At 69.2% G+C, this 13,743-nt stretch overlaps 1 protein-coding gene across 1 annotated transcript; it reads right to left on the bottom strand.

Annotated features, from left to right (window-relative positions):
• Window positions 1-443: 443 nt before the first annotated feature.
• ITGA3 (integrin subunit alpha 3) lies at window positions 444-13,309 on the bottom strand (the record flags this gene model as incomplete). Its single annotated transcript, XM_083809527.1, is given in 27 exon segments — window positions 444-482; window positions 484-555; window positions 872-997; window positions 1,107-1,205; window positions 1,330-1,443; window positions 1,983-2,026; window positions 2,029-2,095; window positions 2,201-2,371; window positions 2,462-2,564; window positions 2,669-2,746; window positions 3,014-3,093; window positions 3,203-3,274; window positions 3,374-3,539; window positions 3,708-3,805; window positions 3,886-4,032; window positions 4,247-4,383; window positions 4,659-4,726; window positions 4,812-4,898; window positions 5,006-5,142; window positions 5,288-5,376; window positions 5,676-5,869; window positions 6,155-6,362; window positions 6,605-6,688; window positions 7,004-7,253; window positions 7,928-8,010; window positions 8,126-8,247; window positions 13,000-13,309. Coding segments are annotated over 27 exon segments (3,108 nt in total). The 5' UTR covers window positions 13,173-13,309.
• Window positions 13,310-13,743: the final 434 nt, after the last annotated feature.

The raw sequence follows: 13,743 nt of genomic DNA, 5'->3' as shown, positions 1-13,743 counted from the left end.
CACCGCGTGGTACTTGGGCATCACCCGGTAGTAGCGAGTCCGCGGAAGAAGTCGCACTGGGGGGGGGGGGGGGGGCGGGGAATAAAATAAAAAAAAAAAAATTAAATAAAATTGGGGGGATTGGGGGGGGGGGAAAGGGGGTCAGCGTGGGGCTGGAAGAGGGAGCGGAGACGGCGGAGAGAGGCTGCGGAGGCAGCGCAGAGCAGAGCCCCCAGCCTCCGGGGCTGGGGGGGGGGGGCAGGTCCGGAGGGGCTGCAGGGAGCCCCCCCACCCTCAGAGCCCCCCCTGCGCCCTGTAGGGAGGAGCGGAGAGGCTGGAGAAGAGGAAGAAGAGGAGGAAGAGGAGGACGGCCGCAGCCACCCCGGGGGCGCGGGGGCATTACCGGGCGGGTGGCGCGGGTGCTGGGGGGGGGGGGGCAGCGGGGTGGCTCCCCCCCCCCCCCGCTAGTAGTCATCCGTCAGCCGCTCCGTTTCAGACGGCTGGGATCCGCATCTCCGCCTTCTGGCCCTTGGCTTCGTACATGGCCCGCGTGCTGGCCCGACGGAAGAAACCGCACTGCGGGGAGGAGGCGACACGGCTCAGGGGACCCGGGGGACCTGCAGACCCGGGGGGGGGGGGACACACACACCCAGGTAGCCCCCCCCCCCCCCCCCCCCAACAAAAGGACGAGGAGGTGCCGCGGCACCGGGCGATTTCGGCTCCCCAAATATTCGGCACCAGGAGAAGCTCGCACGGGTCCGTCCCGCGAGCGTCCCGTGGTGGAGAGCCACGAGACGAAGCCACGGGGTCAATGCACGGCTCCTGCACACCCCCCCCCCCTCCTCCTCATGGAGGGAGGGGAGCGGGGGTGTCCCGGGCGCCCCCCCCTCACCTTCCACAGCAGCACGATGATCAGCCCCAGCAGCAGCAGCCCGGCCGCCACGGCCACCAGCACCAGCCACAGCGCGATCTCGGCCGGCTGCTCCTCCGTCAGCTCCGAGTCGACGTCCACGGAGAACTGGGAGAGCCCCCGAGAGCCTCGGTTGGGGTGGGGGGAAGCTCCCAGTGCTCCCAGTTCCCCCCCCCCCTCCCCTCCCTTCCCCAGCCCATCCCCGGCGAGGACTCACCCGCACCGTGTGGTTCCTCATGCTGATGGTGGGGACGTGGGTGCGGAGGAAGAGCGTGGCCGTGCCGTCCACTTTCACCCGGTCAAAGTTGCTGTAATCCTGGGGGCGCACGGAGGGGGGGGGGGGGATTGGGGCAGGGGACGGTGCCAGGGGCTGAGACCCCGAGGACTCGGTGCTGGGGGGGTGAAGGGGGGGGCAGCCCGGCCCCGCCGCCCGCACTGACCTCGATGAAGGTGCTGTTCCACACCCGGGCACGGACACGGAAGGTGGTAGGGCGCTGGGTGTCGAGGAGGGGGCACTCGAACCAGACGCAGCGAGCGGTGCCCTGGGAGCAGCTCTGGGAGGGGGAGAGGGGCGCTCAGCGGGGCGCGCAGCGCCAGAGACCCCAATCTGGTACGTGCCAGGTGTGCGTGACTACAGCGGGGTGCACGCTCTGCACGCGCAGTTTGGGGTCACCGCACGCGCACACGTGCAGTTTGGGGTCACCGCACGCGCACACATGCAGTTTGGGGTCACCACATGTGCAGTTTGGGGTCACCACACGCGCACATGTGCAGTTTGGGGTCACCGCATGCACAGTTTGGGGTCACTGCATGCACACACACGCAGTTTGGGGTCACCACACGTGCACATGTGCAGTTTGGGGTCACCACATGTGCAGTTTGGGGTCACCACACGTGCACAGTTTGGGGTCACCGCAGGCACACACGCGCAGTTTGGGGTCACCGCATGCACAGTTTGGGGTCACCGCGTGCACACGCGCGCATTTTGGGGTCACCACACGTGCACACACGGTTTAGGGTCACCGCATGTGCACACCAGGCTGCATCCAGAGCACGCCCCCCCCCTTCCTCTGCGCCCGCAGCCCCCGCTCACCAGCAGCACCTCCGACTTGGCCTTCTTGGCGGTGGCCAGCGTGAGGGGGGCTCCGCGGGCTCGGCCGCCCCCAGCTCCCGTCTCTGCCGCGTCGGGGTCCTGTCGTCCAGCAGCTGGAGAGGAACCAAAAAACCCCATGACCCCCCCACATCAGAGCCCGCCCCCCCCAGGCGTCTCCAGCCGGGCGAGGGGCCGAGCGGCAGCACGAGGCCACTCACCGTGAGGTTGAGGGGGTTGACGACCCCCCCGGGGGGCCGGCAGGTGCCGTTGCCGTCCATGAGGATCTCGGTGGGGTACAGGAGCCACTTCCCGTTGGGGACCTCGTAGGGCCACTCGAAGCCCAGCAGGATGGTGCCCAGGGCGCCCAGCGCCTCGCCCTTGGTGGACACCTGCGGGGAGTGCGGGTGGCACCGGGGGACGGAGCTGTCCCAGCCAACCCCCCCCCCCAAAATGTGTGTCCCCCCCCCTCCAAAACTCACCTGGAAGTCGAAGGCGAGGGCGCTGCCCACGTCCTGCTCGCTGCGCATGGCCGACTCGCCCACCACCACCCCGCTGAAGTGCGACTGGGCGTGCGAGGGGGCTCTGGGGACACGGGGGGGGGACACACACGGGGGTGTGAGGGAGCGCCCCGGGGCACGGCCGGGATGGGGCGGGGTGGGGGGGGACAACGGGGGGGCTGCGCTCACACGGTCAGCGAGGACTGGATGCTGTAATCCACCAGCAGCTTGGCCGGCACGGGCTGCAGGTCGTCCTGGGTGCTCTGCCTGCCGACACCGCGCCGGGGTCAGCGGTGTGGGGACCCCCCCCCTGCCAAGTGCCCAGCTTTGGGGTTCCCCATCCTGCCCAAGGAGCACCCCCCCCTCCGCTGCATCAAGGTGCTCCCCCCCAAACCCTGCCCGGAGCAGCAGCGCTGATGGATGCGATGCCACGACACCGGTGCCACGGGTGCGTTTCCACCAAGCGCAGGAGAAGCCCCCCCCCCCCCCCAATCTCTCCCAGCACCATTTCCCCCCCGCCCCAGGGACGCTCACGTGGACAGGTCGAGCCAGATCAGCACCTCCCGCGTGTCCAGCGCCATGCTGTTGACCTCGAAGGTGATGAACAGCTCCACCTGCAACACCCGGGGCCGTGGAGCAGCTGGGCAGGACCCTCCCGAGACCCCGGCCCAGGCTCGGAGGGGTTTTTAGGGGGGGGGGGACAGGGGGGACAGACACGCTCACCCTCTGGTTCTTCTTGAAGGGGTTGCCCAGCTCGCACAGCACCGTCTCCTCCACGGAGGTGCAGGCACCACTCTGCGGAGGAAGAGAACATGAGAAAGGGCTCGGGACCCCCCCCCAACCCCAGACCCTTGAGCCTCCCCCCTCCCCAGGGATGGGAGGACGCCCCCGTACCGGGCGGACGGAGGAGAAGAGCAGGTTGGGGGGCACGGTGACGTTGAGCTGGGCTTCGTGGGCGTCCTCGCCGTTGGAGTCGGTGCTGGGCACGTTGGTGATGTTCACGCCCAGGTGGAGCTTGCGCAGGTCCCGGCTGTACTGCAGCACCTGCGTGCCGTTCAGCCTGCGCAGAGACCGGACCCGCTCGGCACAGGGGGAGCCACCAACCCCCCCCCCCAAAAAAAAACACCCCAGGTGGGACGGGGAACCCGGCACGGTCCAGGACGGGGACGCCGCGGCCAAGAGGTGGCTCGGCGTGGGCAGGAGAGGTGCCGGGGACCCCGGTGTTCACCTGGGCAGGAACTGATTCTGCTCGTTGACGAAGCCGCTCTGCATCTGCAGGTTGCTGTAGCACTTGTTGTCGGAGCCGCACTCCTTCTGGAACTCGATCTGAGGGGCAGGGACGTCCCCACACGTCACGCCCCGTGCCCCCTCCCGTCCCCGCAGCCCGGTGGGCGCGGGCAGCCCACCTTGGTCTCGTTCTCGTGGGACTGGTCCCGGTTGAGGACGGGGAAGGCGTCGAGGGAGTGGGGACCCAGCTGGAAGCTCCTGGGCTTCTCCACCAGCGAGTAGTTCATGGAGAGCACGATGGGGTGCAGCTTGTCCCGGATGTTCTCCTGTGGGGGGGGGGCAGCAATCGCAGCAAAGCCCCGCCAGGCGCGGGCACAGCCTGCTCGTGAGACCCCACAGCCGCCAACATTTCCACCTCTCCTCCCTTCCCCACCCCAGCGTCCCTCATCCCGTCCGCTCCTCGTCCCCTGGCTCCAGCAATGCGCGCAGAGCAGCTTGCGGCGCACTGCCATGCACACGCGTGTGTACGTGCACGCTCACCAGCAGCAGGAGTTCCTTGGATTCGCAGCGGGTCTCGGGCATGGGGAAGACACCGCGGTAGGTGGCCGAGTGCGTCCCCAAAAACCTCACCCTGGGGGGGTGCCGCTCCTTGTCCGCCTCCAGGACGTACTCCAGGGCTGCGAGGGGAGCAGAGCCGTGGGTGCCGCACGCTCGCGTGCCCCATTGCACACACACACAATGCCTCCAGCACAACCCCCGGGTGCATGCACAGCACGCGCACACCCCCCCACGTATCAGCACACGTGTTTTAGTGCGTGCAAAACACACCCAAAACGCCTCCCCAAAACACGCGTGCACACCCCCCTGCACGCACGTTCCCCTCCGGGCACCCTTTCCGCACGCACCCTTGCACAAACGCGCGTGCCCCCCGCGCGCCCCCACGTGCACTCACTGATCTTCTCGTTGTACTTGGGGTTGCCAGCGCTCTGGTTGTAGGCGAAGCAGACGGTCACCGTGATGCTGCGGTGGGGGGGGGATAAGGGGTGGGTGAGCGGAGCCCCCGGCACCGTGCCGCGGCCCCGGTGCCCGCCGTGCCGGGGCTCACCAGGAGCTGGGCGTGCAGCGGGCGGGATCCACCTTGCTGGGGGTGACGGTGAAGGTTTTGTCCAGGATGTTGAGCACGGGGCGAGCCCTGGGGGTGGAGGCAGGGGGCTGCCTGAGCATCCCAACCCGGTCGCTCCCGTACCCGTCCCGCTGTCCCCGGAGATGCGCTGCTGCCCCCGGTCCCCGCGCCCCTACCTGAGCAGGGCCACCCTCTCCGCCAAGCTGCCCACCAGGAGGTCGGGGTAGGAGTTGCCGTCCACGTCCAGGCCCCCGCTGAGCGAGTACCCGAAGGTCTGCATGCTGGCGGGGCCCAGGTCCGAGCCGCTGACCACCTGGGGAAGGGGGGGGGCACCGGCACCCCATCAACCCCACGGATTTGGGGTTCGGGCCCCTGCGTCCCAGGCTGGAGGACAGGATGCTCAGAGGCAGCCCTGAGCCCCCTTCCATTTTTGGGGGGGCGGGGCGGGGGGTCCGTACCTGGCTGGGTTTGGCCAGCAGCCCTCCTGCGCTGCTGTGGTAGATGTAGACCTTGCCCGCCCCCTCGAACGGAGCCCCCACGGCGATGTCTGTGGGTGGCAGAGGGGGGTCAGCCCCACCGACGTGGGGTAGGGGCTGCCACAAAGCGCCTTGACACATCCAAGCTCCCCTCTTTAATCCCCCCCCCCATGCCCAATTCCCACCCAGCCCCTCCAGAAGCTCCCCTCCCCCCCCAAAAAAAACAAGGTGCCCCCCATCCCCTTCTGCTCACCCCCAACCTCCCTGACCCCCCCCCGAAGGGGGATCTCCCCTTACCAGAGGACCCCTGCACGCCCCCAATAAGCGACCCCACTGCCCCCCCAGCCCGGTGGCCCCCCCGTCCCCTCACCCTGGAAGCCGTCCTGGTTGATGTCCCCGATGCTGGCGATGGCGAAGCCGAAGGCGGAGTAGCTGGGGCCGGTGAGCACCAGGCTGGGGTCGGGCTGGAAGCCCCCCACCTCGTTCATGTACACGTAGACGGCTCCCCCCACCTCCTGCTTCCGCTGGAAGTAGTAGGGGGCTCCCACCACCAGGTCCTGCCACCTGCGGGGACAAGGGGACTGTGACACGGGCCGGTGTCCCCCCCCCCCATACCCCAACACCCCCCCCCATACCCCAACACCCCCCCCCAGGGGAAGGGGTGCTCCCTCTAAAAGAGTTCAGAAGCCCCAGAAAGATGACTCTCCCCAAAAAGACCCCAAAGCAGGCGGGAAGACCCCCCGAGCCCAAAGCAGCATCCCCCCCATGCTGTGAGCCACAGAAATGCCTCCGAGCCTTGGGGGCTGCCCCAAGACAGACCCCAAACCAACCCCCCCCCCAAGGTCTCACCCATCGTTATTGAGGTCTGCCAGGGCCACGGCGCTGCCGAAGTAGGAGCCGACCTGGTGGCCGCGGAGCACGCTGCTCTTCTCCAGGGTGTTCTGGGGGCTGGTGCTCAGCAGGTACACGGCGCCCGTGTGCTGGTACCGGGGGGCACCCGCCACCACCGTCACCGCGTCCTCCTGCAGCACGCCGCTGCCCACCTCTGCCGTGTACCCTGCGGCCAAGCCCCCCGCCGTGAGCCCGCGGCATGTCCCCAAAATCCCAAACCCCACGCTCCATGCCCCCCCCCCGCCCATGACGCCCTCCAGCCCCCTCACGCCATCCCTGGGGTCTCCAAGCCCCCCTAAACCCCACAGTGCTTTAGGAACCTCCACAATTCCCCCCTCCTCCAGGCCCCAAACCCTCTCCAGCCCCAGAAGGAACCGGGGGGCGCCCTGCACCGCGCTGCCCCCCCACCTATGTAGGTGTTGCCGTTCTTCTCGTTGGGGTAGGAGAAGTCGTGCAGGTCCCATGTCTCCCGCTTCAGCATGTAGTTGGTACCTGCAACGGGGGGGGGGGGGTATCAGGGGGCACCCGCTCCCCTTGCACACCCACAAGCAAGCATGTGCATGGCCATACGCGTGCAAATGCACGCAGAGATGCTTCCGTGCAGCACTGCAGAGGCATGCACACACGATGCACGTTGCACAAGCATGCAAACACGTGCGGCTTAGTGCACACGTGCGTGCACTTTTGTGCAACGAGCGCGCGCACGCTCAGACACACGTGTCCGTGCTCCCCCGTGCAGGGATGCCACGTGGGAATGCGGTCCCGGGGAAGCAGGAGGTCCTGGCACGCCCCCAGCCCCACACGCACCTTGCCAGTTGTAGGCGCCGGGCGCCCCGAAATAAATGATGTTGGAGGTGAAGCCGGCGCTGGTGCCCATCTGGCACATGCCGGTCTCCTCGGCGTCCACGTTGGAGTTGCACATCTCGTTGTGGTACGTCTGCCACTCGTCGCTCAGGTTGAGGCGCAGGTCGTTGCCCCGCACGTAGCACCGGCCCACCATGCGCCGCTGGTCCTCGCTGCCCGACCACAGCACCCTGGTGTAGCGGTGGGCGCAAGCCTGCCGGGACACCCCGAAAAATGAGGCCCTGCCTTGATATAGGGCCGTATATATGGACAGCGCCCTGCTTCTGGTGCGCCATCGCAGCAGGATTGGGGGGGGGGGAAGGGGGACACGCACCCAGCTGCTGCCCCCCGCCCTGGGGAGAGCATCAGCCTGGCGCACCCCAGGGGGACAGGGGTCTGCGTGCTGTCACCCAAGCCAGGGGGACAGCGGGGAGGTGACAGGGGGGAGGTGATGGGGAGCCCCTGCAGTGGGGCTCTGCAGCCTCTCCTGTGCCAGCGGGGGGGGGACACGGTTTGGGATGCAGGAATCACCCCCCCAACATATACTACAACTCCCAGCATGCACTGCCACAGAAGCAGCCTGCCCCCAAGCCCCCCCTCTTCTGCACTGCATGCTGGGAGCTGTAGTCCCAGCCCCACACAGGCCACCCCCCATGGTCCCGATGCACCCCGATACACCCACCCAGGCACAGGGCACCCCAGCACCCCACCAGCTCCCGAGGGCTCCCAGCTCTTGCCCCCCCCCCCACTCACCCCAAAACCATCCCACAGCCGTACCCCCGTTTCCCACTACGGGGTGGGGGGTGGGAACTGGGTTCGTGTGTGCAGGAAAATGGGGTGCACATGCCGGGGGGGGGGGGGGGAGGAATGGGGTGGGCGCGCACTCACCAGCACCCTCCCCGCTGGCTGCCGCTGGCTGGCCACCGTCACCCCCAGCCACATGTCCTCGATGATGTACTTGTCCGGCTCACCTGGCCGAGGAAGACGCAGCGTGAGAAGGGGGGGGAACCCCCCCCCCCCCCGAGGCAGGGGAGGCTGGTGGGGGTGCCACGGGGTGGTTTTGGGGTGCTCGGGGCGCTCACGCACTCTTCAGCTCGATGTCGAGCCTCTGGCAGTCGCTGGTGGAGGCGGAGAGGGGGCAGGCGTAGACGGCGCCCGTCCTCGTGCCGTTCTGCGGGTCCTCATCTTGGGGCGCCCCGACCAGCAACCTGGGGGGCAGAGCAGGGGCTGGGGGGGCTGGCGGTGATAACCGGGGGGGGCATCACACCCAGCACACCCCAAATTGAGCAGGGCGCACCGAAGACCCCAAAGGGCACGGGAAGCAAAGGGACGCAGGAACGCAGGACACCCTCCTTGCACCCCCATACTCCAATCCGAGCCCCCCCCAGCATATGGGGGAACAGCCTGCGCCCCCCCCCCCAGCCTGGCAGGCAGCCCCCTGCCCGTGCCGGGGAAGCCAAGCGGGGGCCCCACGCGGGTAAACAGCCGCAGCCCTCCCCGGCCAACCTTTGAGCCGCCGGGGCCGCGGCACCGCAGCTGCGTCCCATCCGACAGCCTCGCCGCCCCCCCCCGAGCCGTGCCAGCCCAGGAATGCTGCGATAAACACGGCCCCGGCCGGGGAGGGGGGATAGAGCTGGGGGGGGGGGACACACACCAGCACACACGACCCCCCTGCCCCCCAAGCCCAGCCCTGCTTGCATGAGCCTGGGCTCGTCCCACCCCATGCGGGGGTCCCGGGGCGCGCTTTTGGGGTGACTCAGGCCCCCGCGGGTCACTGAGTCACTGCGGTGCCACACGGGGGGGGGGCACACCGGCGTGCCAGGGTGAATGCGTGTTTAATAAAAATGCAGAATAAAATGGCCCCCAGCACCCACCTGAAGCACCCCTCCATGCTGCGCCCCCCAGCCCAAGCAGCCCCCAAAACCCACCCAAACCCCACGGTGCCCAGGTGGGGGGGGCGCGGGGGTACCAGGGGGGCTTCGGGGACAACGGGAGGACGCGGGGGCTGCGGAAAGGCCAGGCCTTTCCGCCGGGAAGTCCCGAGGACAATGGCGAGGAGGAGGCACGGCCGCGGGTGCCAGGGCAGGAAACGGCGTCCCCGAGCCCGGGGAGGGTGGGGGGGGGACACGCATGGGGGGACGGCGGTGCCCAGGTAGCCGGCGCATCCCGGCTGTCCCACGGGGGCATTCGTGCACCGAGCTGGCCCGTCCTCAGCATCCCCACCATCCCGTGGCCGTCCCGAGCAGCTGCTGCGGGGATTTTTACTTTTTTAATTTTTTTCTGGGGGGGGGACACACACATAGAGGAGCGTGGCCCCAGGCTGGCACCGCGGCAGGGTGCCGGCAGCGCGGGCGCGTCCGGGCAGCGCTCGCTGACTCAAAGCCCAGGCGCAGGAGGAATGCGGGGCCCCAGGCAGCCCCAGCCCCGGCACGCCGGGACGGGCACCGAGCCAGCGGGATGCTGCGAGGGGAGGGGGATAAAGGGGGGGGGGGGGGGTGAAAAGCTGCTCAGCCGCAGGAGAACCCCCCAAAAAGGGATGGAAACGGAGCCGGGGGTCAGCCCCCCCCCGGGATGCCCGCGTCCCCTGGGGACCCAGCGGGTGCAGCGGCGTTTTGTCCCGGGTGGCGCAAAGGAGCTCGGCGCCCCAATTCCTGCCCACCCCCTTATTTTGGGAAGGGGGGGGGCACGACAAGAGGGCACCGCCGCTCTCCGCTCACCTCCAAGGAAGTGACTCAGGGCTGTGACTCAGGGAGCCCAGGAGGCTCCTGCCAGCACCGTGCCCCTCCTGGGGGTGCCGCTGACACCCCCCCGGGGGGGGGGGGGCAAAGCGCCAGCCCCCTGCCTCCAGCCCAGGCTCCCCTGCAGCCGCCCACCCGCCAGGGAAATGCTCAGAGCTGGGGGGGGGCTCTTAGGATGCTGAGGGCTTTGGAGCCCCCCCCAGAGGAGGGGGGGGGGCACGGGACTGGTTGTGGCAGCAGTCCAAGCAAAAAGGGGGGGGGGGGGGTCCCAGCCCAGGCGGGGGCCGGGACGGGGCTCAGCCAAGGCCTCGTGCTCGTCCTTTCCAGCCGACGGAGCAAGCTCGGGGATGGCCAAAGAGCAGCAAGGGGGGAGGCTGGGAAGGGAGGCAGGAATGCGGGAGGCCGTGCCCCCTCCTAATCCGCCCTGGTAAATGAAGGGGGGGGGGCCCTTTGGACCCCACACAACAGCACCAACACGCTGGGGGGGGGGGAATAGGAGTGGTGTGGGGGCTGCAGCGGGGGGAGATGGGGCAAGCTACGAGCTCAGCTGGGCCCCAAAGAGCTCAGCTCCCCCTTGACCCCCCCCCAAAGCCAGATAGACGCTATATAACCCGCTATAGCCCCCCCCCAAAGACTAGCTACTCCGGGCCAGCCCCAAATCCCCCCCCCCCACCCCAATACCCGCCTCCAGTGCCGTTACATTAGCATCAGGAAGGGGGGGGGGGGGCTTTTACAATCCCCCTGTGCCCCCCCCAGACAGCCCTGGTCAGCCAAATCCGCTGATGCAGGCGGCGCAGAGGAGGCGGGCGAGGGGGGGGCAGCGGCGGCTCCAGCAGCATCCCCGGGAGCCAGGACGGCTCCGGCCCCTGCCAAGGCGCCGCAGCCCCCAGCGCCCCGGCAGCTCCCGACAGGCCCCGGCTGGTGGGGGGGGGTTGATGGGGAGTGTGTGGGGGGGTTGAGCTTGGTTCTGGCAAGGAAAGGAAAGACACGCGAGCACATTTCCTGAATTAGCAGAAGTCCCCGAAGGGAGGTTTTGGGGTTGGAGGGGGGGGAAAAGGAGGAAAAGTGAAGAATTCACCCTGCTCCCAGCTGGGAGCCGCTGCTCGTGGCTCTGCCCCCATCCCCTGCTCCCCCAGGGGGGAAACTGAGGCACGGGGGTGGGCAGATGTAGGCGCTGCTGCATCTCCCCCCCCCGCCTCCGTGCCTCGGTTTCCCTGCATTGCTCAGGAACCGCGAGCCGGATCCCAGCGCCCGTGGGAGCGGCCGGGCTCAGCCCTCGGGGCCCGAAGGAGCCGTGTGCTCTCCGATAACGCCGCCGCTTCCAGCCAGCCTTCGTTCACCTGGCCCCAGGAGGAGCGAGCAAACAAACCTCGGCGGGGCTGCGGGGCCGGGAAAGGGAAAAAAAAAAAAACAAAACCACGTCCCAGCCACCTCCGTGGGCACGGGGACGCCGGGTCCTGCCCGCCACCACCCCGCCGGGAAAGGTCCCCCAGGGACAACCCAGCTCCGCAGGGGGTCTGCTGAAGGGGACGATGGCAGCGGGGTGAGGACGGGCGGCGGAGCACCCCGAAGCCTCTCCGGGAGCCCCGTGGCAGGGAGGAGCGGGGCAGGAAGCGTCCCCTTCCTGTCCCCACCCTGCACGCACCTGCACTTTGGAGCCGGCGGCAAGCAAAGGGCACGGCCGAGGCACCAACGCCCCGGTGATAACCGGCACCGGGGGGCTGGGGACGGGGTGTCCCCCCCACCCCCCCCGGCAGGGCTGCAGCCCCGACCGCAGACACCCCGGGAGGAAGCCGGTGGCTGTCACCGGGCTGCACGAAGGCAGGGAGCGGCGGCAACGCCTGCCCCGGTCCCACCACATCCGCACCAAGCAAAGGTTGGATCCTGCTGGGTGCAAGACGGGGAGTGGGGGGGGGGGGGCAGGCGGCACCCCCCTGAGCAGGAGCAGGGCTGGGGGCGGCTCTCAGGATTCGGGTATTTCGCTCAAGACGCAGGTTCCTCCCCAAAACCTGCCCGCACTCGCCCCAGCCGCCCGCACGTGAACACCGCGGGGAAGCGGAGTCGGGCTCGGCATCCCGCAGCCCCCTCCTCGCTCCCAAGGTGGTGGCAAAGCCCCCCCAGGGCTGCAAAGCCCCCCAGGATTTCACACCCCAAATCTCAGGGGGACCACAAAACCGGGCTCCAGACCCCATACAAGGGACCCCGTTGGGGACAAAGTGACAGTCACCATCACCGCACGGGCCACTCTGCCCCCACGTCCCCCCCCACCTCACCATTGGGGACCCCCCCAAGGACCACCAGCTCCTGCACCCCTGCCCCGCTCCCCCGGGACAGCGACGGAGCCATCCCACGGCGGGTGAGTGGCCGAAATGCATCCGTGGTATGCGGAGCACGCACCGCAGCTGGTCTGCCACCGGTGTCCCCCCCCCCAAAAAAAAAAAATAAAACGGGCACAGGGAGCCCCTGGGTGTTACCCCATGGGTGCCCCCAGGCGAAGAAAACCCAGCCCGTGCTGGCTGCCTGCCCCGGGCGCCTGCAGCAAGGTAGCTGCCAGCAGGAGGGATCTGGGGACAGGGTCTGGGGGTTTGGGGATGGATTTAGGGTTTGTTCGGGGACAGACGTAGGGTTTGTTTGGGGAGCACTGGAAAAAGGGGGGTTGCTGGGGGCTGAGCTGAGGGAATTGCAGCCCGCGGGTTCCCGCAGTGGGATGGGACCCGGCGTTGCTCCGTATGGGATGGGGGGGGTCAGGGAGGGGGCCGCAGGTAGGGCTGGGGAGGGGACAGTCCCTGCCCCGTGGCACCGGGCTGCTGGGACGTGGCCACCCCAGGTGCTCAGCACCAGGGTGCTGCTGCTCCGGGGGGGACCGGGACATCCCCACCCTAACAAAGGGGCACGGAGCCACAGGGGAGGGATAAGCCCCCCCCCCCCTTACCCTGATCTCAAGGCTGTGCCCCCATAACACACCTGAACCCTCCTCCAGACACCCCAAATCCCCCCCCAAACCACCCCAGGACCCCAAAATCTCTGCACACCACTCACCCTCCCCACCCCCCCTTAGCACCTAGGACCCCCCCAACGCCCCCCCCCCCCCCAAGGGGCCCCCCAGGACCCCCTCAGGACCTCCCCCAGGTGCACCCCAGGACCCCCCCCACCCTCCCCCACCCCCAGGGCACCCCCTCCCCTATCCCCCCCCCAGCACCGTGCCGCCCCCCCCCCACGCACAGGTACCGCTCCTGCCGCTCGCTCTGCCGGTGCAGCGCCACGGAGAAGCCGAAGAAGCCGCTGCGGGCGGCGCCCTCCTTGAGCACCGGGAAGGCGGTGTCGAGGTTGAAGGCGGCGGCGCGGAGCAGGGCGCCCAGCACCAGCACCCCCAGCACCCCGGGGTGCCGCGCCATGGCCGGCCGCGCCCCCCCCACCCCGCCAGGAACCGGCCCCGGGACTCGAACCCGGACCCCCCGGACCCCGACCCCCCGCTCCCGGGACGCGCCGGTGCCGGTGCGCTGCGGGCGCGGCGGGGCGGGGCGGGGCGAGGGCGTGGCCAGGAGGGGCGCGCGCGCGCGCCCTTCCGGGCACTCCCCTTAAAGGGGCCGCACGCCCCCGCACGCCCCCCACCCCTCCTCCTCCTCCCGGCACCTGCGGAGGGAGGGGGCGGGCGGCGCATGCGCGAGGGTGGGGCGCGCGGGCACGGGGCGGGGAGCGGCGGGGGGGGGGGGGCGGGGAGGAGGGCGCGCACCTGGGTGTGCACACGGGAGTGCAAGGGGCAGCTGTACCGGCATGCACCTGGGTGTGCACACGTGTGCAAGCAGCCAGCCGTACCAGAATGCACCTGGGCGTGCACACGCGTGTGCAAGTGACCACCTATACCAGCATGCGCCTGGGTATGCACACGTGTGTGCAAGCAGCCAGCCATACCAGAATGCAAATGGGTGTGCACACACGTGTGCAAGCACTCAGCCATAGCAGAAT

This window comes from Anser anser (assembly GCF_964211835.1).
Source record: "Anser anser genome assembly, chromosome: 23".
In the NCBI taxonomy this organism is placed as follows: Eukaryota; Metazoa; Chordata; class Aves; order Anseriformes; family Anatidae; genus Anser; species Anser anser.
This window is presented reverse-complemented; position numbering and strand designations above follow the sequence as displayed.